The 27,993-nt window shown below is 35.2% G+C and overlaps 1 protein-coding gene across 1 annotated transcript in view; it reads left to right on the top strand.

Moving 5' to 3' along the window:
- Positions 1 to 27,145, top strand: part of LOC119071536 — a 49,406-nt gene extending 22,261 nt beyond the window's left edge. The window contains exons 2-4 of the mRNA XM_037176422.1: positions 12,148 to 12,304; positions 15,254 to 15,420; positions 25,994 to 27,145. Of these exons, the coding sequence (XP_037032317.1) occupies positions 12,148 to 12,304; positions 15,254 to 15,420; positions 25,994 to 26,610 (941 nt within the window). The 3' untranslated portion in view covers positions 26,611 to 27,145. The remainder of the gene's footprint in view (positions 1 to 12,147; positions 12,305 to 15,253; positions 15,421 to 25,993) is intronic.
- Positions 27,146 to 27,993: the final 848 nt, after the last annotated feature.

Below are 27,993 nucleotides of genomic sequence, written 5' to 3'. Positions count from 1 at the left end.
TTTAAATATATTTCCACGGCGCGTTATTATTTGTTGGATAATCAATCTTTGTTTATGACAAACCTGTTAGCGGAAGTGCGTATATTGACGTAGGAAACTTGTTCCAAATTATTTTGGAAATCAAAGCTTTGGATTTTAAAATGGCAAGAACGACCGTTTTTGTGGAAGATCGTTGGTGACCTGAGCGACACTACAATTCATGGCGCTCAATCAATCAATGAGCCAAAATCGTCCGAGTGGTCTTTTATTTGTTATCGACAGCAGTGTCATTAAAGAAACGATGGCCTCTAATTATGGTGCAAGACCATGATGAAAAGCAAAATATGATGGTTAAAGAAAAAAAGTAAGGAGAACGCTTTCCGCGTCTTGAAGACTACTTTTTTATTATTAAAACTGGTAATTTCTGACGAACCACTAAGAAAGGATTATTTTTACGAAAATGCTATTCGGCACATTATTGGACGAATCGTTACTTAAATTACTTCAGCTATTCGAACATTGGGCGAACAGTCACTTTATAGTGGACCTGATGAAAAAAGGGCTTAATCGTGCATCTCACAAAATCGTTATAATGATGATTGTAGGTTGTTCCGTATCGATTCCTGATTCTAAATTGATGTGGGGCCAAGACGGCAGCTCAGTGGTTATCTAGTGAGCGGTCGTTATGTCACTTTTTTCTATGATTTTTCATTCGTAAGCGAGAAGAGATATCAATCCACATCCAGTATTACTATTACAATACTTCGGTTATTCGAACATTTGAGGATGTTCCAGGGATTTGTCATAATATCGTTTTGGTTGGCGCCATGATTAATGTCACAATACATTGTGCGTTTCAATATTAAATTTCAATTACACTAACAATATTCCCCAACAATATTAATAGGACAAACGTTTGCCATTGCCAATGTCATTCCGTAATTTTATTGGCTCAATCAAATATTTATTTGGAAGTTATGTATTGAGAACCAAAAAAAAATTCAAAACCGATGAAAGAAATCGGCCGCCAATAATACTAATTATAGAGACAGCGCCCCCTGACTTTGACTTGCGGGAGCCGTGCGTGTTTGCAAGCGAATCTCTTTTATTTATTTGTTCTTTATGTATTCGATTTATATTTTCATTTTCAATGGCGCCAATTCAAATGAGTGATTTACAGCGGGAGATTTTAATTCTTTTAAAGTGAAACATCAGTGGTTTTTCTCAAATGCAGACATGAGACATAATTTTTTGTGTGTTGAGACAATCATTAATATACTTTTTCCACTTCAAATACGTACAATCTTCTCTTTGCGACGGTGTGTGGTGTGGGTGTTTTCCTTGCATTCTCTTTTGATCTTTAACTTTATGTGAAAATGAATATTTAAAAACAAAAAATGATTTTCTCTCATACACCGAATCACCAACTGGGCAAATGTGTTAGCTTTTGACTTAATTTATGGCGTTGATTTGTGTATTTAAAATCAGAAACCCATAAAATAGCCACTTTTGCCATACAATGTTGTTTAAAATGTATCGAAGAATATTTTGCAGGAAAAAAAACGTTTTTTTTTTCTCTTCGTATAAAGATTCCGCAATCAGATTAGTTCAAGAAAAAGGCATTGCAATTACAATTTTCAGAATGAAAAGAACAAGACATTGGCGGGCGTAAAGACACATAATTTATTTCAATTTAATGTAATCATATTCACGTCTCTGGTGAACCAGTTCCTGAAACATTTCAACGATAAAATAACATGCTTTTAAACGACATCGCTGGATACACTGCTTTCAATAATAAAAGATAAATAATTGACGTGTTATTTTAAGCTTCATTTCTGTATTTATATAAATGTGGCAATGATACATTTTATGCAACGCATAGTCAATCGGTTGAAACTGTTTTATACCAGTATGGTTATAGATATATGATCCTCCTCAAACATACTAATCAGAATAAGGGAAACATTTTCCACCAAGTTACTTCGTCGAACTATATAAATACGTGCAAAGATTGGTCATCCCTTTCGAACTTGAGTCTCGGCTTGAGTGATGAATAAATAAACGCAAAATTATTACACTTAATATATTATCGATTGTACGTCACACACAGCACTTATATCGGTTTCTGAAACACAGGCCTGAATGAAATTTCTGATGATAAATAGTGTGACTAACAAGTTGTATATGCAGAAGGATGGGGGAATTGAAATTAAACCCCTATATGAACAATGACGCCAAGAGTCCAGGCGCCTTATAAGAGTCAGCCGTTTTTCGTCTATATACACACAAAATTATGCTGTACATTAACAGTTGCGTATGTAGAACATTTGAGTTGAATATGGATTTTTGAGTACATTTTATTGATGAAATACCGGCGATGCATTCAACAACAGAGAGACATGATAACAGATGTCGTTGAGCTTATCCTGTGTGGCGGTAGCAACGCCATCTGTTATCAATTCTCTGGCATTCAGCATGGTTGTTTTTGTGGATTCGTCACGAATGTTCCATTCAAAAAAGAAGTCGATGCAAATCAGTTAATATTTAAGAGTAGCAATAGCTTCTAGTGAAACTCGTTCAGGTGTTTGTTCATATTGGACGTTTCGCCTATTCTATGATATTGAGAATGTGTTTAACTTTTTACACACGGCAAGCATATCCTGACTTAATGGTTATGGAAAGGGTGATGCAGTTAGTGTGAGGAAATCTTTTACTTCTTTTATTCAAACAATTCAATAATGTTTGACAGTGTACGGGATCGCTCAGTGGTTACGTACTAGCCTTCCACCAAAGCGAAGTAATTCAAAAGCGATCAATTTGTGTGCTAGCCTACATTGACGCGAGATATCAATTAAATACCTAACCTTCTTTAGAGATTATTTGCATACTTCGAGGTGTGGCTCGAGTCACGTTAAGCAGGTGGTTGTAAAAGGCTGTTAATTGTTAATGAGGTCTTAAAACAAACAAAATCTTTTACTTCATTTATTTTAACGTTTACCGTACTATTTAAGACATTTGTAGATATTTTAGTCGTTGCTCGCCTGGCGCTAACAGATGACTTGCCGATGCTAGAAAACTTGCTTACCGTGTCACGTTGTTTTCTGTTTATCTACGTTAAACAAACATTTTACCAGTATTTCGGTATAAGATTCAATAAATTGCGATGCACACACAGCAAATATTGACTTAATTAAAATTCGGTAGCTTACGTTTCAGATACTTTCCAGTGATAACGGAATGTAAAGCAACAACAACAATCGAAAATGGTTTGGGTTTTTTTTTTCATTCCTCTATTCGAAACGTGTTCTTATCACAAAAATTAATTTCGATTTTGTGGTGATAACGGCACAAAATCTTTAGTCTGCGCTATCGCTCTCGGAATTTGTTTAGACTGATGTTGAATCGAACCGTGCACGCAAATCAAATACAAAATTATTTTTTTCGATTACATACTTTTACGAGCATTTGTATGTACCCGAATAATGATGGTGGACTAGAATTTAATATTTGGTCGGGCTTTGAGTGTAAAAACATTTCCCTGTATGTAATGGTGGGCCTATAATCTATTTTAATTCTTTCCACAGAAACGATCATCAATCATATTGTGTACCTTCAATAGAAAATCCTTTAAGTCTAGGTTTTCTTTGGCTTTGATTTCTATTTTGAATGTTTTCGTTATAATTTCCATGTTTGTAATTGATTAAACGTACATCACACTTTCGATGTATATTATCACTGGTGTGGTTAGTTTGACCCCCATTTTTTTGTTGTAGGAATGTTCGCTCATTGTGTTATTGCAGCCAATTATTCAAATGTGTGACACAAAACTCACATTGGAATATTTTGGCGCCGACACACTCTCTAAATGCTGTCGATAGGGTGCTAAAGGCAATATTTCAAAAATAAAATCCGTCTGACAGGAAAGTGTTGTTAGTATTGCATTCCATCTGCAATGAAGTTCAGTTAAAAAGTTATTTGTTTATAGAGGGATAGTCATAAATGACGTCCAATTCTTTCACTACTGCCATCAAATTTCATTCATTAATAACTCGATTAATATGTGTTTTCTTGAGTCAAATATGTGTTCTAAATATAACCCCTAACTAGGAGAGTAAAACACACAATTGACTCAAGAAAAGACATATTAATCGAGTTATTAATGAATGAAATTTGCTGGCAGTAGTGAAAAAAGTGGACTTTATTTATGGACGATCTTCGAAGAGATCTTCCAGAGGTCAACAACGTTTTTGATGTGTGTGAGGTGTGATTTACCGTTTTTCTCTAAGAAACACTAAACATCAATTCAACATACCATTTTTGAAAACATATTCAAAGTGACTGTTCAAGTGAAACAAGCCGTCAGAACAGTCGGAGCGTTTGCTACGACTGAGCCCCGTGTAAACCTATTGCATATGTGACACTAGTGCGTCCGTAACCGTAATTAGTCCGTGACCCTAATTCTTCCGTAGCCCTAATACAGCTATAACCCGTATGCGCCCGTTACCATAATGCTTCCGTAGCCCTATTGCGTACTAGACAATTATTGCCCACCTACCCACCTAGCCCAAGTCCAGCACGTGCAATTTTAATAAAAGTATTAATATTCATCTTAAAAATTGAACATCGCACAATTACAAAAGCCCGTACGAAGTACCTCTCAAATAAAACAAAAATTTACGAACTAGTTTTAGGAACCCAAATTTGAAACTTTTTTTCTGACCATGTCCATATGCGTGATATATGGAATGCCTGAAACATCCCACACACATAACCAATTACTTCTCTGTTAACAGAAACTCTCTCTGTACCATTTTCCCCAAGATACATCACTTTTACTAAAATCCAATATGGCCGCCGGTAGCCCCCATTCGCATTTTGTTAGCAGACCGGAAATACTACTGACGATTTACATTCATTAATACCTTTCATACAAAAAAAAATTCATGAAATTCGGTCAAAATTTACTCGAGATATTGACAAAATACTACACGTTCACTGTACTGCCGAGTAGCCGGATATGAGATCACTCCAAGGGACCTAGCTAACGGTCCGGTAAACCAAATTTGATAAAGTTTTTTCCCTGATTAGTACGGTCAATACCTATCTAATAAAGCACAAACAGTCGAAATCCGTTCTTTGGCCGGCCGACTTACAAGCAAAAACTGTTTCACGCCCTGTACATGGTTCATATCAAGGGCTCACGAGTCGGTCATCCAATTTCCATAAACTTATTTTTGTCGATTGGTATTGTAAATACCTTTTAGTTGACGTATCACTTACAAGTGTATCGTTTTAATTGCCGTAGATATCTTCGAAAAACCCTAAAACACTTATTGGGCCCCAGCTCAGGAGTGATCGACCCAAATATGCCTATTTTCATATCCTGCCATTGTCATTATCTATCAGGGAAAAAAATAAATTTTGAAATCGGTTGAGTTTTACTCAAGTTATCGTGTACGCAGACGTGTTTTGTTTATTGTGGATTCCTCATCTATAATCATAGGAAAACGCTTTGCCCTTACCGTCTGCTTCGAATTCCACATGTTACAAACGGCATGGTTTTCTTATAAGCCCCTAGTACTTCGTACGGGGCTAAAAAGTTCGGTTTTTCTCCCCACATACGAGAGAAATTCCTGCATTTTTCTCACTAGAAATGTCATTCGACCAATCGTCAGTAAAACGTAATTTTCCCATAGCCTATTGAGGGGAGAAAATAAGGTAAATCACATCGCACACATGAAAAATGTTTTAAATGTTAATTGATTCGCACATTGTTTCACATGCATCCTATATTATTAAGTATTTGGACAAGCTCTTTGCAATAATTCGCTTCAACAACACGTTTTGTACGGATGTACGTATAATTCATATACTGAAAATATAATCATATGTGCCGAGAAAGTGTGTGATGGCCCCGGCAAATATACAAATAATATAAAATGCATTTTGCTTAGAAAATGTGCATAAAATATAAAAAAATTTATTTAACAACCATATGAAGTTGCGACAGCGACACCGACAACCACGAAGAAAATGAAGAAGACAACGGAATGCAAAAATGCTGTTTCAGACCTTTATCAGCAATGCAAATCAGTTAATTAACCGAAGTTACATTGGACGAGGAAAAAAAAGAAAGAAATAATTTAAAATGGGTAGAGTCGCTTCAAATGGCGAATGATGTTAGCGTTTTACACACAGAAATTATATTTTTTTTAAATAATTTCTCATTTAAACTCTACTTATAAATACGGTTTTTTTTTACTCTACACTCTGGTGTGTGTCACACAAACCAAAAAGAAAATAAATTCTGTTCTCGTATTTTAGTAGACAATTTTCGTACCCGTCAAAGTTGATCTATAAAAATATTAAATAAAGAATTTATTTTTCATTGGCTGCGGCTATAAATAAAACGGCGAATACATAAATTAAATGCATAATTAACAGATTATTTAAATTTTAATAACGATGTGTTGATTAACTTGTTTGTATAAAGGAAAGTGAGTGACATAATATTTATAATTCACTTCAAATTGTGACTCATTCGACGTTTATTACAAGAACATTTTTGGTTTTGCAAAGTTTTATTCTGATTCGGTTGCCATTCTAACTCATGAAACTTAAATCATCGTCGGTGAATTTATTAACTCTCGCAATTGTTACTTCACTCACTTCGCGAACGGTAATTGTATCGCAATATCTTTTTCAAATCTAGTACTTCTTTTGTTGAAGCTTTGTGTCCCCTTAATAAAGACCTTACTTGCAACCAATTTTTATTGAAGAAAAAAAAACAGTCAACCGGTGGAATGCTACTATGTGAATAGTTTTCGGATACGCCAGAATCACAGCCTGAAATTGAATATTTGACTAAATTTTATGAAATAAAGTGAAATAATTCTCAACATGTCTGACGACAATAATCTAGGGCTTTCAAAAAACGAAAGATTCATCAGTGTTAAGAAATGATTTTGATCCAAGACCGATTTTAGGGAATTAAATTTCCGAAAATTCCTGAATTCTGGTTTCTCTTAAATCTTATTAAGGCCAGCTAAAATGTCTGGCCTGGCCTTAAGCGTTATACATCGCAATAATACAGTTCATTCTATAAAAAAAACGCATTTGACAGTTTTTTAAGAATGTTAAAAGTCCATGTCAATTAGGAGTTTCCAGTGTATAACATTTTGGCGCAAAATTTTAATTTAGCTGATTAAATTCAAATTTTGCGCCAAAATATCATAAACTGGGAAGTACTTAATTAGTATACGATCGATGTGTTTGCTAAAATTGCTAATTTCCCTAAAAAGTAGGCCCTGTTTTGAAACCAATCGAAAACATTTATCAGTCATAACTCGGCCATAGATTTCTGTTGATGAATCGACGAGCAAAACGGAATAATGTTTGAAACAACTTTAATGAAAATCACTTGAAAACAATGGTCTTTTACCGATACATGCCGAATAACCGAGTCTTAAAATTCTATGGCTTTTTTACAGCTGAAAAGTGAACGTCTACCTCGACGGATTTTTTTTTTTTGCATTTTAAAACATCCGTCGTGTATTTTATTTTATAAGCATTAAGCATTACTTCATCCAGTTAAACTGGAATTAGCCACAATGCAACATGGTCACGATTTCAGTTTTCCTATGCATGGTACTCGTTCTGTTTTTTTTTTCTTTGTTGTCGTTAGTTTTCAATTCAATTATTGATTTATTTGAGGAGCTTAGTTTATTGAATTAATGTCGAAAATTTAATTTATTTAACGAAAATGTGGAGAAATGTTTGCACACAAAGTATGTGTGCTGTGTATCAATCCCTGGAAAGAATGTTGCACAATATTTTTAATCTGATGCAAGTCAACCGATTGAATTGAATCTATAAAAAAAATCGAAAACTTAGTTAAATCACTCCACCATACACTTCCTATTAAGCAAAAAGTGTCCATGTGAGTTTCGATTAGTTTTTCTAAAACAAATACGAGTTCCTTAGACTGTGGAACACCTGTTTGTAAATGAATATGTGTCTTTCTTCTCTCTACTTGGGTGTAAATATTGTAAAGTTATTAATCTTACAAAACAGACATGATTTAATTAAAGCCAATAAAATCGAACGTTCGTCACGTTTATGTATTAATTCAGCAAACAAGTAACCAGCCACATGAATTTATTATTTATGGGCGCTATGATATTGATGTAGAGCCATGGCCATAAATTAAATTTCACTGAACGTTATCTGTTCATAGTCATTTACCTACACGTCTCTCTATCATGATTAAACCGATTTTTTTTTTTTTGGTTTCGTTTTGTGAAATCGCCACTTAATTATCTCTCGATATAATAAAATGTTTCGTTAAAAAGGTGAACGAAAAAAAACGGTCTTTACTTGAACATAATTTCAAGTCACTTTAGTGCTCGCGATTAGATCATCTTTGACAAAGCCACTTTTCTCACGTGACGACACAATATTTTGTTAACAAAATTTTTCTAAAAACAACAAAACTGAAAGAAATATGTCGTTAGTTCAACATTAACACAATTTACACCATTACAATGACTAATTGGAAATTAATGCAAGTTTATTAGTTTTATCGGAGTACACACCATGTTCTTTTCATTTTTTTTTTTTTTTGAAGATATGTTATCGGCTGTATTGAGTTGTGTTATTTGTATAAGTTTTAACCGGCGTTAAGCATTCAGAGAGTTGCATTATAATAAGTTTAACTCACATTTGGTGTGGTTTCAGTTTTATCAATGATAAACAAACAAACAAAAAACCCGAATCCATATGGAACGCAAACTACCAAAAAAAAAAAAATAATTATTTTGAACATTCGTCAGAGACATATATCTGTTTGTACTGTGTACATGTCTCTAGATAATCATATGGCAGTCATAATCAGTTTTTTCAAATCTTTTTGAAATTCTCTTGTGTTTTTACCCATATTCTATTGTACGTAATTTGACATGTTGAAGGAGAACCGCACAATTTTAATTTATGGCCGATGATTTACGAGAAATAAATTGAATTTTTGATGAATTGGTACGCGAAAGCTTCTTCGCTTTACGATAATTTTTGATTGTACGCGCATAAAAAGTGCAAAGTGTAATTAATGGTCTAAATATAGACGACGTATGAGAGCCATGCATCGAAAGAAATGGTTTCAGAGCTGATATGATTAATAACGACAACGATAGACGTGTTTGGGAAAGTTCGAGTCAAAAGTGGTCTTATTCATGTGGCACTCGAGTACCAATAGTTTAGTTGGCACTATCGACACTCGAGAACCAATAGGGTAATTGGCACTATTGACACTCGAGTGCCAATAGTCTAATCGATACTACTGACGATCGAGTACCAATAGTTCAATTGGCACTCTCGAGTGCCAATAATCATTTCGCACAGTAAAATGTACTGAAAGGCCTGTCTTTTGTATTCGCCATAATATCCAGGTGATGTCCTAAACGACAGCTCTCATACCTATTATAAACCTTAAAAGTGACACGTTTTCAAAATGCGATAACTAGATGATAGGAAAAGAAGAACATGGAACTTGGAGACGTCGTAAATGATTAGTAGGTAGTTATTATGATATAGTGTAAGGTCATTGAGGATGTCGAAGGCGTACTTTACCCAAGCGCCAGCCGACAAGTTGAACGTCGAAATGTATATCCTCTTTTCTCAGTAGTCGATTGGAGACGGCCTTAATGACCTTTTTAGCCGTCGCTGCAATTTAATTTTACCTTGCCGGTCGAAGCATTTTTTATAAATTCACCTGACCACATTTTTCGTTTTTAAGACAAAGAAAATTTTACATAGAGTAGAATATGAAAGGAATATTACCCATACTGAGCGAGGCCACACGCCGTGACGCTTAAATGATGATTAATAAAATTTGGATTGTTACATACATTCCATACCGAAATGAAACATAAATTTTAAATATTATTACAAGTTCCATTAATTTCGGCTTGAACATAATAATGTAATTCATCTTCATCGCATACGTCTCTCGTACCACATGATACATTTTTTTTGTTAGTCCTGCATTAATATTGTCTTCATGATGCTCTGATATAATTAATAACGAAGGCTAAAGTTCAAGTATTTTATATAAAAGAGAAAATGCATTATAGAAACAATCGAAAACGAAGAGAAAAAAATTAATTCTCTCTGTGTGGAAGGTAAACATTACACAATTCAATTTTCTTATGAATTTTTGTTTTTATTGATAATAATTCATGCATCTCGTGATGAATGGTCTGTTGAAGTTGCGGTTTCTTTTCACGTTCGCTTCAATGTTGGGTATTGTGTCGCTATTTTTGTTGGAATTTATTTCGTAATATCCATAACCGGTCATTCGTTTCATATTATTCAACTTGTTAAAATTTCTCTAGGTTAACGCCTTAACCGAAAGAAAAGTTAAATGTTTCAACCGAAATTTACACTCGTTCAATTCAATTATATCAAATTTCGTTTAAGTGTTTCATATTATTGGTCTGAGAGTCTGAGTCTGATGGCAATGTTTTCGCAAACCGCTTTTCGGCAAACTCTTCTTCTTTTCTAGCCACCTATATCACTTACTGCTGGATGTATGGCTCATAGGTCGCCATTACACTAAACTGAGAAAACGTATGAGTTGAGTCGAAGGTTTTACTTTCATTGTCGATACTTGTGTGTCCTCAGTCGGTGCAATTCAACAAATTCAGTCGGGTCTTCGAGAAACGGATTTCGCAAAATAGTCCCCAAATTCATCAATTCTAGTAAATTTGGATTTTGTCCGATCAACAGCAACACCAATTTTAACTGATTATAAATTGAAACAACACACACTCTCCGTGCCAGCAGTACAACAATATTACAAAAAAAATGTTTTATTTAATGTTTTTACATCTATAAATACCATCTGAAATAAACCTGCTATTTGTCGATTACGAAATGATTTGTGCTGATGAAGATTGTGTGCTTTTTTTTTACCAATTACACACACTTGTATTTTCCAGTTTAAATATTTAAAATTGACCTCGAAGAATCTAGCAATTTTACGCTTTAGAAAATTATATTAAAAATTTCTACTCGGTTTATACGAATCAAATGCTGCGACTGGTTTAGAGATTTTATAGAGAACAAATTGAGTACAATGCTCGTGAAGCACATTATATTCCGAACACTTAATTAACATTTTAATTGAATAATTCAATAAATAAAACACTTGTTCGGCCAAACTATTCATTAAATTTCTTTGAAATATGTGCGAGAAGAAAATCTCTGAAAGCCAACCGTAAAACTTTTCCAACGAACATACATTTTGCGTGATGTGTGAGTGTGTACAGCGTATACCTATCTATCTTAAATAGTGTTCCAGACATTCGCTTACGGTATAATAATATTTAAGCACTTTTCCACTGAAATTCAATTTTTTTTTATTAAATAAACAAACTTCTGTTTTACCGATGCACGATTCCATTTCCATTTCCATTCCCATTTTCCTTTATATACATCGATAATCCTAACAATCATAAGTCTTTTACGTGCTTCTTCCCCGATGATAATCCTAATGCACATTCATTGTCTGATATATTTCTATATTAAAAACAAAATCGTCTTCGATTTTTATAATCTTACATTTTCTCGGTGGAATAGAGAGGGAGAGAGAGAGAGAGGAGATATTTATGTAATGTTACACCGTACGTAAAATCATCACGTTTACGTACAATGTATAAGTAAACCACCATAATACGCTAATGTATACAATGCATTACTTTTTAATATTTATTGTCTGTCGATGATATTATGTTTGGATAAAGATTCGTGATGTTTAATGTTTAAATCGACGAGAGTGTACTCAATTTTCGGGAGGAAGCCAGAACTTATCGAAAACAAAGTTAGAAAGGAAAGAAATTGTGTATTCGGTGAAGGGCCATACATATATTTAACCTTTGAGAAACGATAGATAAACCGTTTATCATAAACGATGATGATGATGATTTGAAATTTATTTGACGAAAAACGACAATACAATTGCCAATGCACTTTGATGATTCTAATCATTTAACGATTATATTGCGATGCACTTGCTGTTCGTTAAAAAGGTGTAGCCATAGATTCCTCTTGTATAATGATGTTGTTTTATTGTTTTGTACTTTTTTAATAATCCTGATCCTGTCTTTCCAGATGACATAAGATGTTACTGCAATTTAGCCAAATGTGTGGCCACCGGTTACATGTGCAAAACAGCCCGATCACAGAGCGGTGGCTGTTTTTCCGAAGTGCATAACAGCAATGATAAGTCAGTTGCACGTCATGGCTGTATGGAATTGTTGCAAGATGAGTGAGTATACCATGCGAAATGTCATTTTTCAAATTTTTTAGCGTATAAATTAGATTTGTCTTCTGTAATGTCAAAATGTTCATACCATCTTTTGGTATTTTAAATGCCGTAATTTGCATAAAAAAATATTTCGAACAAAATTGAACAAAAGAACTGTCAATTTAAGCACGGATTTTTTTTCGATAGTTGTTCATGTGCGCACTGACAATTAGGCTTTATTTCCACTTACAAAAAAACCACTATGTTTTGCCTCAAACCGCGCCTCTTTTCTTTTGTTTGAATGCTTTTTTGTAAGTGGAAATCAAGACTTAAGATGGTCTCACAGCCATCCGTTTCGATTCGGTGTACGGTTGACAAACAATAGATTCAAAATGTACACTGTTGTTTGAAATGTCAACTGTCACGCGCACGGAGACAAAACGAGTGACTGTGAATTTAGACTTAGGTTTTTTTTAATTAATAATATGCCCTGTACGATTGAGTGTAGATACGGGTACTTTCGACATTTAAAAGTTGCAATGAGCCATCCTCATCGGTATCGGTATATAAATGATTGTGCCAAGGCGTGTTGATGTTTTGTGTAATTTTCTTGGTAATTTTTCAATTTTTATTTTTATTGTGATTTTGACATTACAGTCTGATAAGATCTTATTCATAGCCCAGTAGTAAATGGGGTTGTTTTATGCACACGATATATAGGAAAACTTACATTTAGTGCGTAAAACAACCCCATTTACTACCTAGATAAGAAAATGGCTATTATCTACTGTGAGATTAAAATATTCATAATTCTTAGCAACAATCTAGCTAGCAAATGCGTAGCTCCAGTATGTGAACCGTCTCACATCTAGTGTAAAATAGCTATTGCAATAAGTAAACTTTAATTGGTGAAAGCGCATTAGGAATGGATTGAAGAAATACTTAAAATATTATGAACCATTTGTCTCCTAACAAATGACACAACTGACGCCTCTAATGAACACGTATGAAAGTCGCAAATGCTCGAAATATTCTTTTTTAATTAATTGGAAAAAATTAAAACCTGACGTCGAGTCTGACTTCTTCTCAATGTCATCATCAGGTCTTTCTTATGCAGTAAATTAAATGTCATTAGTACGCAATATAAAGTTAATGTTGACTGACAAGTTTATTTAGAAACTGGAACGCTATTTCTGCTCCAGCTAAAATGGATCTCTATCAGCCGATGATGGTCGTTTTATTATAACAATAAAAAGCAAAAGAGAATTGAAAGGCATTACGAATATAATATCGAAGAAAATAATCAAATTACCATTTTTCTATTTCTACACTTCGTTTCATTTGGCGTGAACATAAAACGGTACAATCAACACCATAAGTTTCAAATTACACCCATTGTGATATCCAACATCAACCGAACGTAACAACAGAGATATAATATGCATATCGCGGCGAAAGAGTTACATGTGTAATTGTTATTGTATTCATGTCAAATAAATTACAACCGCACATACCACGCCACAAATCCATTAATGTTCTTCTCGTTTTGCTTTTTTTTTTCTCGTATTTTTCGGATCAACATTATAAATGAAATTGAGAAATGTTCGAACTGCGAAATAGAGTGCCATAATGATGGAAAATAATATTCTTCCGAAGCGCATTCACCGCATAATATGGGCATCACTTGTGAGAGTGATATTTATCGGTTACGTTCAATTGGCTTGCACAATTCAAAATCAAACCGTGTTAGGATCATTTCATTAGCATTTCGTGTCGATGTCGGTGATCAATTGATAATCGTGATGTTTGGAGTTCAGCTGAAATATTATTTGAACACGTACGGCCCGATAGGAAGGTAGTTGAGTTGCTTTAATTATGAGAAATGCACAAGCCCAACAAACAACCGGAGAGGCTATTCTTTCAAGTTCATTCTATATGATGACCTTCATTGAGTGGGTGCTTAGAGATAAGACATTGTTAGATTTCCATATTCTAGAGACGATAGCAAATACAGAGATTGAAAAAATGCAAAAAAAAAGTGAAACGTCCGAAACCTTTGACTAATACCATCGAACTAACTGGATTAGTCATGACCAATACAGGCTTGCTCAAACCGACTCGATGACTGTTAGATCATCAGAGTGTATAATTCAACACTCATCCTCAACCTTATGATACAGCACTGCCCCTCTTTAACAAGAATCGCCAAATTATGTTCCATCTGTTTTCCCGATTCGATTCGAGAAATATTTCTGATTCCAAGTCTTCGCGTCCCCAACATTCTTGTCCCACTTTCATATCCTACACGGATATCAGATGGAATATAGCACGAGCCACTGGTGTTGGAAGTGGCATACAGTCATACATCCATTTAAATCCACCGTTCCACACCAACTTACTCCTGTCATAGTCACTTCGATTCGATTACGTCATGATCTCTTCGACTTCCACACTCAATTTTATTCGGTCATGGTGACCTCGGGTTCCATCACCAATTCGGTTCTGTTCTGATCAATTCCAGTATTGCAGATACGAGATTCCGTAACCAATTCAACTTCCATGATCACTTCTGGTCCTGCTACGATCAATTCCATCGATTGTAACCATCGCAACTTCCTCGATTGTCATTACTTCCATGCGACTTCCCGTACTGTCGTTTTCATAAATTCGATCGGGCCAATTTCAGTGTGGTTCATTTTCGTGGATCCTGTCGTTCTGATCGTACCACTCCAGTATCGTTTGTTTCTAAGTGCCGTTATACTACTTCAAATAAAGTAGATAAGTAGGCCCATAACCTGTTGGATTTCCATCTCGAGACAATGGCGAATACAAGAATCAAATACAGACAGTCTAAAACATACTTGACGACTGCTAGATCATTAGAGTGTACGCAGACATTTCGGTTAAGAAGTAATTTTTAGGTTTTTAAGAGGTCCTCCAAGTCAAATGTTTTTTTTATTTATTTTCTAGTGGTCATCAAATGCAATGCGATAATTCACCAAGGAAACACGTCAAACAGTCGTCATCGTCATCATCGTTCGACTCACTGCTATTATGTTGTCATGACGATATGTGTAACCACGACATGGCTGACAACAAGAAATTAAAACCAAATCTCACTTCCGAGAACTCTGATGGTAAGTTTTTTGTTTTTGTTTTGTTGTTGCACTGTTCCTACCATCGAGAGCGAAATATTTTTATTTAGCCCAGATACATGACTATGACCCGTGAATGCCTGCGAATTCATTCTATTGTCTCTCTAAATTGTTACAATTGTTACAATTAATAAAATTAAACGACAAAAAAGACGACATTTATGTTGCGCGCTCTTCGTACGTCGGGTACATTATGAACATACAGTTTGTGTGTAAAATGGTTAAAAGTATCACGATGCTTCGATGTTTCATTAAATAATATATTTAACCAGAAACTAAATTAAAACTACTTGTTGTGCACAAGAATCCAGTTGCGATTAAACACAAAAAGATCAAGAGTCTACCAGACATTTTATTTATCATCGGTTGTTTTTTGCCTCCACTTCTCCGCTTCTTCTCTGCATTTATGATGGTTGCAACATAAACATATTTTAATGGAGGTTCGTGTTTTTAATTTATTTATTTTTTGAGAAGAAAAAAAAACGTTCTCTTAATTGGTTGGGTTTTTGTGTTGTTCTTCGGTGTGCATTTTCATACATAAATTATTTGCTTAAGAGTAGGATGGTTTCTCAGGTATTTTTACGGAAAAATTAACCGGAGTATTATAAAATATCAAATTGAATAAATAAACTGAATATACAATTCCAATCGAAGAGAATCAAGATTCTTGACTCTTTGATGAGTCCATGTAAAAATGTTCCACTGCAAAGTGTAATTCTATGAGATTATTTTCATTGAGTTGAACACTCAATTATCGCCCTTCAATTAGAGTATTGAGAAAGGAAAATATTTGCTCTTCGTTCGCTTTTGCCTTATTTTTTCGACTCCAAGCATGTCACAGCAAAAGTATTCGAGCGGTGTAAAATGCCTAGGTTTGAGAGGTCATCAAAAATCGAAATGGTACCGGATTTTCTCGGAAGATGGCACTTTCGAAAGCTTCCAATCCTTTAAAAGGAAACATATTGACGATTTGCAACAAAGGGTGCGACATCGAACGTGCACCACCTGATTTAAAAAAAATGACCCTACATAGAATAGGGGACATTCAAAAAGGACGTCCGCGGTTTTTCCGATATTTTCGACACCCCCCACCCCCTGTCCGAATGTGTCCACATTTCCATACCCCCCCCCCTGGTGGACGTCCGAAAAACGAAATTTTCTACCTTTTTTATTGATTCACAAACTGTTTTCGTAGCTCAGACTTTACGCACTAACTAAATACTTCTCCGCGATAAACAAAATGATGAAATTGCTTCCTATCACATCTTTTGTGCGAAATGTCCATATAGGCACTTGTTATCAAAACAGCTATTGTAAAATGGTATTAACAATATTATTGAAATTGTGTATGTACGTCAAATTAACATAGCCTATTTTCTCATCAGCTCAAGATTTACATCAACTTATTGTAGATGTAAAGCATAAAAATTTTAAGGAAATTTGATTTTGCCACATTGAGTAGAGTTCATAAATTAATGACAAAAAAATAGAGTTCAAACGAAAATTCTTTTCGCAAAGCTGGTGGATGTACAATTATGGCTAAGTTAATAAAATTCTAAAAGTTATCGTCATATGATTAACCGTATGGCATGACTACGTTACTTTTGACCATTTCGTTATACATTGAAAAGTGGACGTCCGAATTCGCAGACACACCCCCTCCCGTTGTCAGAATCTGTCCGGTTTTCAGCAACCTCCCCCCCACCCCCTAGTCGCGGACATCCTTTTTGAATGTCCCCATATGGCTAATTGTGTTTGGTGTGAAAATGTTGAACATACATATGCCCGACCACCAAATATTTCAACATAGAAAGTTGCGTCTAGTCATCTGTTGAACGTGATATCGCCATTATCTCAATTTGCCAATTTACACTGAATATGAGGCGTCGTATTCAGGCGAGGAAAGCTTAACTCAATCGCCTCCAAGATACCTGAGAGTTAGTTCAATCAATAGAGCGATGAACTCACGACCTATATGTCTCGTGTTCGAGTCCCGTGTTAGACGCAGTTCATGGGATTTTTCCTAATCCTAAATGATTAGTATTCTGCTGTTAGTCAAGACTAGTCAGCTCTATTGACCGTAATATATCTCTAAGAAAAACCAAGATTTCGATCACACTTCTTATATGTCACATACACAAGTCACAATCGTGATTCTAAAATATCAACTACTGGCGTCACCTATGTTCTAATACGATAATAATAATAATCATACGATTTACAATTCAATTTAATTGAAAAATCTCTCTAAAATATTGGTATGCACGGTTTAGGCGCAAAGCATCAACTTTCATGCCCATCTTATTCTATTCTACCTAAGCAATTCATCGAATTTGGTACGATTTGCAGTCCGTCATCACTAGTTTCCCGTTGCATATGCAGACTGTTTAAAAAATTCTAAACATTCCCAACTGTCGCACCGATATAAAACAACATGAAGCCACATTCGATCTATTGCCGTAATTGAAGTAATTTTGCACGCCCGGAATCTGACCTGTTCCGTGCCTATACTCATTTTCGAGTTTTTTTCTATATTCCATTCGGTTATGACATTGGTGTCAGTCATTAATTGTATGAAATGCGGATGTCATCTACGAATTATATAAATGAATTTCAACGAAAATATTCTCTTTCAACACGATTATAATATTGTAAAAAAGACGTCTTTTGATTAGGACTTTCGTGCTATGACGATATGTGTTTTCGTTCCACAGTAAATATGATATGCTCAGCCTCGCAACACTCACAAGACACTCGGACCACATAGTTTTATTGGCATATAAAACCGAGAACAAAAATAAAAGGTCATCAAGCTGGGTCGGCCATTATCAATTTTATATTATAAATTGAAGACGATAAATTAATATTTTTCGTATTGTGCACATAATATTGCTGTTCAAGACAGCAATGCTGTGGTTTGTGCACACAACCCGCATGTTTGTTTGAATAATTAAAAACCAGACAATATCTGCAAAGAGAGTTTGACTAACGATGTGAAATGTGCAGTTCTAAAATCCAGGTTCACTGACGGCAAATCTGATCCAGCCTGATCTTCAAACGAGGTCGAGGTTAGTTTGAACGTACAATTTACTCCATTCTCCCAGAGGTCCTCTTGTATAGGAGGTTCTGGTCAAATTTTCATAATTCCACAGTTGGGAGATGGATCGTGATAGGTCCTCGATTCTGGTTCTCTCTCCAAATGGTACTGCAGCTCTGACTAGACGAAAAGATATTTTATTGTTCTCATTGTTTGTGCAATAGTTTATGACGAAAATGTCTTTGAAATCGTGTGATAGAAATCCTCTATCTTCGTTCAACATTCCAACTCAAGCTAAATAAACCGGCCCAATACACACAGTCAATCAACACAAACATCTATCATTCAATCACTGCAAATTGTATATTTAAATGCAAATAGCTGACAGGTTTTCGTTCCCCTTCACAAGAACGATGCTACCGAATGCTAAATGTATTTATCCGCGTGTGTAGTCGATGTATATGGGTAAAATATGTAACGCACTATCCGATCGAAACCGATGATAATGGAAATATTTGCATTTGTGTTTTTATAACATTTATGAGCATTATACTAATCACCGAATGTTTTTCGAATCGAAACACAAAGATTTACAAATCTGATAAACAAATTAATTTTTTTTTTTCGTTTTCATTTGGTTTTGGTGGAAAAAATGTTAATTTATTGTTCACATTTCTGCACCAAAAAAATACGTTAATTTCAGAAATATATTTTAATGATCGCCACATAAATATTTATCCTAATGATCATAGACAATTAAACATATTTCATCTCATAATGACCAAAATCAAACAACCTATCATTTGGAAACTATAAAAATTAATTTTTAATTAAAAGAGAAGAGAGAAGAAAAAAAATCGAAGAAAAATTTTGTTAAATAAATAATAAAAAAAAGAAGATCGAGCAACATTCTTGGCGAACGGAGGAATAAAGAAAGAAGACGAAAAGAAAAACTGCATGCGATGTGTAGCCTCCACAAATCAAAAATGAATCGAATTCATTGGGGCGAGACTTTGGTTGAGGTAAATCGGTCGAAAATTTGCTGAGAACGAAGTTTGGGTGGAATTATTTTCTTTTGAAAGTGTGCTTTGGTGACAGTCTGCTTGTCTATTTATAGCTTGAGAATTAGGCAATTGGCTACCACTATGATAAATTGCAATGCTTCTATGAGCAAATCAACACCAGGCAAATAATAATTATTTGTTATCTGATAACCGATCGCTCATAGTTAGCATTGCAATTCGAAAATTTGGCAGTTGGTAGTTGACTACCAATATTATTAATTAGTAATTTTCGGCAGAGATGTTTACTATTCGAGAGCTGCACACTAACTGACGAAATTATTCTGCCTGCTTGCCTATTTATAGCTTGAATTTTTGGTAGTTGACTACCAAACTCGTAGTTGACTACCAAACTGGTAGTTGACTACCAAACTGGTAGTTGACTACCAAACTCGTAGCTGACTACCAAACTGGTAGTTGACTATCAAACTGGTAGTTGACTACCAAACTCGTAGTTGACTACCAAACTGGTAGTTGACTACCAAACTGGTAGTTGACTACCAAACTGGTAGTTGACTACCAAACTGGTAGTTGACTACCAAACTGGTAGTTGACTACCAAACTGGTAGTTGACTACCAAACTTGTAGTTGACTACCAAACTTGTAGTTGACTACCAAACTTGTAGTTGACTACCAAACTGGTAGTTGACTACCAAACTGGTAGTTGACTACCAAACTGGTAGTTGACTACCAAACTGGTAGTTGACTACCAAACTGGTAGTTGACTACCAAACTGGTAGTTGACTACCAAACTGGTAGTTGACTACCAAACTGGAGTTGACTACCAAACTGGTAGTTGACTACCAAACTGGTAGTTGACTACCAAACTGGTAGTTGACTACCATGCTGATAGAGAGGTGGTAGGGATGTTAACTGTTTGAGAGCTGCACACCGACTGATGAAATTATTTCGGCTGCTTGCCTATTTATAATTCGATAATTTGGTAGTTTACTACCAAACTGATAGTGGAATACTAAATTGGTAGTTGACTATGAAACTGATAGAAAGTTGGTGAAGATGTCTACTGTTCAACAGCTGGATATCGATTGAAGAAACATTCTTCCTGCTTGTCTATTTATAACCCACGAATTTGGTAGTTGGTAGCTACAGAATTGAAAAATTGAGAGAAAGAAAAAAGATCTCACTACGCTTATAGCGGGTCTATTCTTGTTCAGAATTTTAGGAATTTTCAGGATTTTAAGAATTAAATTTTTCAAATTCCTAAAAATTCATAAATTTACTAAGTTACCTGCACTAAACTCCAGATGTAATTGAGTTAAGCGAACTAATTCTACCTCTAATTTTTGAACGTAAATTGGAACATGAACAGAAAACCCGTTCCCATTCAAGACGATCGCTTCTGTCACATTTACGTGTTCGAATTGAATTTTTACCCAGGGCAGTACAAAGATTGCTATTATTTCAAGCATTTGCGTCCCCAATGTTGTTCCCGTTTGAATGAAACATCGTGTACGAGATGGGACACATAAATTTTAAAGTTTCAATACACTCCTATACGACCCAGAACGTTTGCATCCCATTTTAATATTCAAAATTATTATTAGCCGAACAGACTGCTGAACAAACAAAGCCCAAAGTACATCTCCGAATTGGATTTTAAACTAAATGTTTTATTATTTATACATCGTTCAATATAAATTTATTGGAAGACAAAAGGCATTTTGTTTCAGAAAAGAAGCGAAAAAAAAGGAACAACAACAACAACGAACGAATCGAGAGACGTTTTTTATTGTTATTATTATAAATGTAACATCGAAAGAAGAAGTCGATTACAAAAAGAACTTGAAACAAAATCTGAAAATCAGCGGGAGTTGATTTTAAATGATGAGACAAAAGGTATGCTAGTCATTTAGCTTTTACGTTGAGTATATATATCTCGTCGTATATAGAACTGTACGGTGCGGTGTAGGTATTTTTAATAAAAATTAATTTTTTTTCTGAACGAAAATTATTGAAATTATTGGTCTTCTTTGGTGCGCACGGTTTTAAGAGGAATTTAATTTTTTTTTTCTCTCTCTCTCTCTCTCTCTTCATTATTGATTTAACGTTATGTTTACAAATTACATTCGTATTTTTAAGTAATTATTTTTTTTCCTTCTTTTGTCATCATCATGCAGGACTTGTTCGATGCCAGAGAACAGGGTGGTTCGATTGATATAGTCAGATAATATGAATGGAATTAAATTGAGAAACCAACATCGAACGGTGACTACACCTCCGATTGGAGATTCTTGAGTAACCTACTTCAAAGGTCCGGGAGATTTAATCGGTTGGACTCACACCCTATCTGTCACTAGTTCGAGTCCCGTGTCAGACGTAGTTCATAGAGTTTTTCCTAATCATAAATCACAATCGTGATTCTAAAGTATCAACTACTAGAGTCACCTATGTTCTAATAGATCAATCATACGATTTGAAATTCAGTTCAATTGTAAAATCTCTCTAAAATATTGGTATACACAGCAGGTCCATTTGCGGCTTAGGTACTTGGAAAGCATCCACATTCCCGCCCATCCTAGCCAACTTCAAAACTATCTACCAAAAAACTGTTATCATGTCTATGCCCTTGCTTTTGTTATCTTCATGTTGTGAAAGTACAGTCGACGTCAGTGAAATCTGGACATGAATTTGCTTCAGCTGGTGTTACAACCGTGTAAAGAAAGAAGTATGAGCAGTTTTGTATATATGTGCGGACCAGATGCATGTCCAAATTTCACTGACGTCGACTGTGGACAAAAAATCTTGTGAACGAAAGCCACATTTTTATCACCCGTTGCATCTCTTCATCTTGTATGTTAATCCGAATCCAAGACACACCCTGTGTACCAAAATACTGTGTGCGCCTTGTATCACATATATGTGAATCTACCATTAAAAGGTTATCGATACTTAAAACCGCATAAAATGAGATAAGCTAATGGATAGAAGTCAATTAAAATGGTTTTTTATTGTCGTAATTATACATTTGAGCCATGTTTTATAGTGATACGGTAACATGTTCTTTTCTGAACTGCCGATTAAAATGTTTTAAATTGAGTCTGATTAATGACACAGTGAATTCAATGCGTAAGATAAGAGATTTTTTGTTTTTGTTTTTTCGTATTTATTTCTTTGTTGTGTGCCAGGCATAATATAAATGTGTCTCAGTAGACATTTGTGCCCAGAATTAGCAGTCATTCGACTCAGTCATATTTAACTTCATCTAAATCGAAAAGTAAGGCCAGGCACCATCAGCTGTATGATACTATATAGGCATGCACACACAACTTTTTCGATCTGATGTGTCGCGTTCCTGGAGCGACGAGCTTTTAAAGCTCACCAGGAATAAGGCAAGTAGTGGGGGCATTAACGAACCACCGCAAACTTAACGATAATCTACACAGAATAAATCGGTCTATAGTGAAATGTAATAGATGTTTGTAGAATTATGTTACACTTCTAGTACATTTCGTCGTAAAATTACTTTCGACGTTTTTTTGTGAACCAACTTCACAGCAATGACGCTTCATGGATATTTACCAGAAGCTATTTTACAACAGAATAGAGCGCAAATAATAAAGTATGGAAAAATTTGTAGCTTCTCTACAGGCTAACCGAGGTTTCATATTCACCTGTTCTTGTGGTCTAGCTGAGACCTCGGCTGAGACCGGTTCACATATACTCAGGGATTGCCCCCTTTACACCGACTGTAGGTTTTGTATCTTCTAGTCCACAAAGATAATTTACCATCCCTTGATCTTGATGGACGACGCCTGACGAGTTCCCGTATCTTGTGGTCTGGTACCTGAGACTGGTGTATACATATCCTCAGTGATTGTCCACCGATCTCACGTTTCGCACCTTTGGTTATTATGAGCGCTAAGATGAGGATCTACCATCATTAGATGGCTGATAGAAGTAGTAAGGTCGTTGATCCGGGTTCCTGCTTCTCAATTGAAAAGGACTCCTAAAACTCTAATCTAAGGCAAACAATGTTGTTTCAAATATGATTCCAGTCAACCCTTTTGTTTCACACTTACGAAAGAATGATCATTTAAGATGGAAGGTTTTTGTTTTTTTGCTAATACACTCTAAGTCGAACCTGTTTCACTTCAGAAAAGTTTAAATCGCTCAGAAATGTCATTGATTTCCAACATTTTTATTTTAAATAATTTATTTGTTTCGTAGTGGATTGACATTCACGATAGTCATAATAAAATGAGAATCAAAAACGTAAATTGTTTTCCATAAAATGCTTCTCGTATAATTTATACAGTCATAGGAGTACATTGACTGATAGACATTTATAGAATGCAAAATAATTTCCAATAAGTGTTCGATAACAGCATACAATAGAGCTCGCAATTATACTCATATTTATACGCGAAGACTTGCCTGGCATTACAGACGTGATTGGCGATCGAAGAATTAGGAACGGCGTGACGTTTTAAAAATTGCAAGAAATAAATTTTAAAAATTGGCTCGGAAATGTCCTACCACACCTACAATTAAGAGACCAAATTTTTGTTTTTCTTTCATTAGAAATAGAACTTTCCACTTCGATACAACAAACTGTGTGAAGTGGCAAAATGTGACTCTGCATGAAATCGAAACCGAATTCCATTCAATCTATCCACCATTGTCATTTTTCACCCATAATTGCCCTGTCGGACAATTGCATTTGCATACGCTGTGTTTTGATTTATCTCTGACTGTAATGTTCCACTCTCTGTACATTTTTCGTTTAGTCGAAACAAGATTTTGTTGTTTGTACGATTGAACGATTGAAGCACACAATTTATATTTACTTAGGATTTGGGTCAATTGAAATTTGATTTGAAATGAAAATATTTATTTTATGCAATTGATTTTATCAACGTTACATTTTACCAATTGCTATCTGTACAAATAAATGAAATTTCGAGTTCCGATTATATTTGAAGAATTTAAATTCGTTGTCTGCACTGTTTCTATAGCAGAACACATTTAAATCATTATGAGGGATTCTTTTCGAAAACCAAGTGACAGTGGTAAAGAGAAAAAAAACTCTTGTTTAACCCATGTGACAAACAAGAGGTGAGAAAATGAAAATTTTAAAATCTAAACTGTCATCGGAGAGAGCGCCAACATAACGCCATCTTGTCATTGGTGTCATTGCAAAGCTTAGACCAGTAGTGATCAGGGAAAGCAGTGTTTTGATGTTTTCGTTGTGTAGTCAACAAAACGCTATTAATTCATCGAAATAATTAAATTTTCACCAGTTTTTTCAGCTCTTAATTCAGTGTGGATGAATTTTAAGCCTAATATCAACATCTACTTGCCCCGAAAGTACACATGATTATTACCTTCCACTCACTAGCCACACAAACGACGAGGTTTTTTTTCGAAAGGTGACCTTTCTGGGCACATAAAAAAAGTCTGATTTCAGTTTGCTGATTCTCAAAGGAATTCCTCAATTAACTCGAAAACAGGGTCAAATGTACCCCTTCACATTCTATCCAAATGAACATATAGATGAGGATTCCATGAATGAACTGCAAGAGATCTGGTACATTCCCTGTCCACCATATACAAAAAATCATCCAGTTATGTAATATGTCATGTAATCTGTAGTTCCAGCAATGAACTGCCAGAAATCTAGCACAATTTATGCTGGCCATACAAAAATTCATCCGAAAATGAATTCTCTGCAGGTCATTGCTGGAATCCCCATACTTTGGACTTTAAAAATCGCATGTCTGTCGATTATGTGGTTCAATTAGGGGGCATTTATACACGTTACGTGTAAATACATGTGAATTAGAGCGAGGCAGAAATAATGCCATATACTTTTGTCTCTTTATTTCTCACATTCCTTTAAGTTATAAGCCTTCGCTTCTCCTTTTTGGAGAAAAAAACAGGACGGGTAAAAGGAATAGACGTTTGACCTTTTTTAGATATGACATCTGTTATCGGCAGCAATGACCAAAATGAACGATGAACAGTGGCTAGTGTCTTCTTACATAGAAAATTTTGTGTTCAAACAAGTGAAGTATTAAACATCAGGACATCGGAAGTAGTAGATTTACCAAGTGATGAATCTGTATGGGTTGGGTTGGCCGCTTTTTTAAAGATTAACTAGAACATCTAACTCCTTTACACTAACACCTTAATTGCATCGTCAACCCTTTGACTCCGAGTATGTTGAGTTAGAAAAATTCGTTTCGATGTGTCACGGATCTCCAAGAATTTATTTAAAAAATTAAATTTATAATTTTCGTTTTTATTTCTCAAATGTCGACGACATGTTGACAGAGAGTTTACCAAAATTAAAAAAAGAAGATTTTCCTTTGAACATTTTCTTAGAAACATTTCCTCACCAAAAGTTATTTTTAATCCAAAAACCGATTTCACTTCTCTTCCAAGAATCATCGAGCGAATTTTCAAATTAATTTTTTTCTTCTTCATTCATCCACAGACATATTCCATGCATCTGGCTCACCGTACAACGACAAACAGCTGGAAAAGCAACAACAATATCCATATCCAGTGAACGCTGAAGTGCCACTATCGTCGTCCGATTACAGCAGCGATATTTGGTTTAAAGTGGCCACGATAGCGGTTCCGATTTGTGGTGCCGTCATACTATTCATATTGATTGCGTTGGCCATACGAATTTTGAAAAATGAAGGCATCGATTCGCCGAAACTGAGCGGATCGAGTTGCAGTGGCAATCGTAAGCCACCAGTCGACTACGAAGCGTATGGTGCGCACGAACAAAATATCAAAGAGTCACCGTTACTGAAGCACAGCATTTATGGTGATGGTGCAACCATTTGTCATAATGATTTGAAGAATGAAAATTTAGCCAAGAAAAATCATCTGATGTCGCTGGAGTACAGCTTGTTGCCACAGAGTTGTCATGATCCGAGCAATAAGCCGACGAATACGGAAGTTGGTAGCGCTTGTCTGTATAGGAATATAAATTTAAGTTTAAGTCCAACGGCTAAAAGCCGAGACATGAATGATAAAAAGGTATACGAGAAGGAAGTACTGAGTCCGGCATCTTATTGGGCCGGCAATTACGGCGTCTAAGTTGATGTGTAGGTTTTGTTTTTAAATATTTTTTTTGTTTGTTTTTTATACCAATTTGTGTTACAATGTCGGAATTCTGTCTCTTTGTGTATCTTCAATAATGTAAATATGTAAAAGTAAGGCAAACACCAATCCAACATGTGGAATTTATGGTGAGACTGGGTTTGGTAGGGAAAAACAAATCATTTTGGAGCTGGCGATCTTTCATTGACAGAGTACAAAGATCCACGCGATTTTCTAAATTTAAGATCGTTTAAACCTCATGGTTCTGATGATTCCGCTCACCATAAGTTCTTTTTTTTATTAAATTAAAAGTCTATTTCATTGGCCAATGATCATTAAGTTGTAGGAATTTCCTAGTAGGAAAACAATTTTTGTAAAAATTTAGTTTTCGTTTCACGAGCTTTCGCGAACTAGCTATTGTCCAAAACCAGGTGTGTTATAAATTAGTATTGTTTTGGGGCTTTTCAACCTAATTTCATGTCTTTCAAGTGCTCAGTGCAGCTTCCCTAAAATATTTCAAAAATCAATTGAGGTTGTAACTGTTCCACGAAGCAACTCAGTGTAACGATGAACAGTTTAATTGCCCTTCACGCTGTGTTAACGCAGGGCTGGACTGATTGCCCATAAAAAATGTGAAAAGGCATTTGCCGGATTGTCATATATGGCCATTTCAGGTCTGTGTTAATTTTGATCTGGTACATCAATATCGCCAAAGAGCGTCTCTCGTACAATGCTAGTTTTAAAAGTTTGTATTTAGATCAATTTCATCGGATGAAATATTTTTTCGCAGCAGAACCAGCATGGCTGAGCTAGCTTCGTTGACTATTTGTGACGGTGATTAATTCATTTTGCAGAACCACTTTTCACAACTTTGTATACCCTTGACTGACATGGAAATTAAATCGATTGAATGGATTATAAGACGTAACGTTTTATGTGCCATTTTCTGGCATCGGTCGCAATTCTCCTAAAACTTCCTAAGATTTCAGGTCAGCCTGAAACCTGACCGGACAGGTTTGAGAATATCAGGTACACTGACCTGTCCAGAAATGTTACGTCACACCATTTTTTTGCGGTCGACCGAGCTATACCAGAAATTTTCCGATAAATCTCACAATCTCTCTCAAAATACTTCCGTGAACGTCATAATTTTCTAGAGATTCTATCGCACGAAAGGCCCCAGATCCAAACCGTAAGCAATTTGGCCCAAAATGAAGACAATTAATCGTTTAATTTTAAGACTCTAGAATTTGGTTGGTCGAATGGAATAACCTTTCAGAAAAACGGCTGGCTGAATTGTCGACAGTAACGTAAAAACTGAATGTTTAAAAAAATGAAGTAAAAGAGTTTGTTTTTTGATATAAATGATCGATGACAGTT

The sequence above is a fragment of the Bradysia coprophila genome (assembly GCF_014529535.1).
Source record: "Bradysia coprophila strain Holo2 chromosome IV unlocalized genomic scaffold, BU_Bcop_v1 contig_5, whole genome shotgun sequence".
In the NCBI taxonomy this organism is placed as follows: domain Eukaryota; kingdom Metazoa; phylum Arthropoda; class Insecta; order Diptera; family Sciaridae; genus Bradysia; species Bradysia coprophila.
Note: the sequence above shows the minus strand (reverse complement) of the source record. Positions and strands in the feature narration are given on the sequence as shown.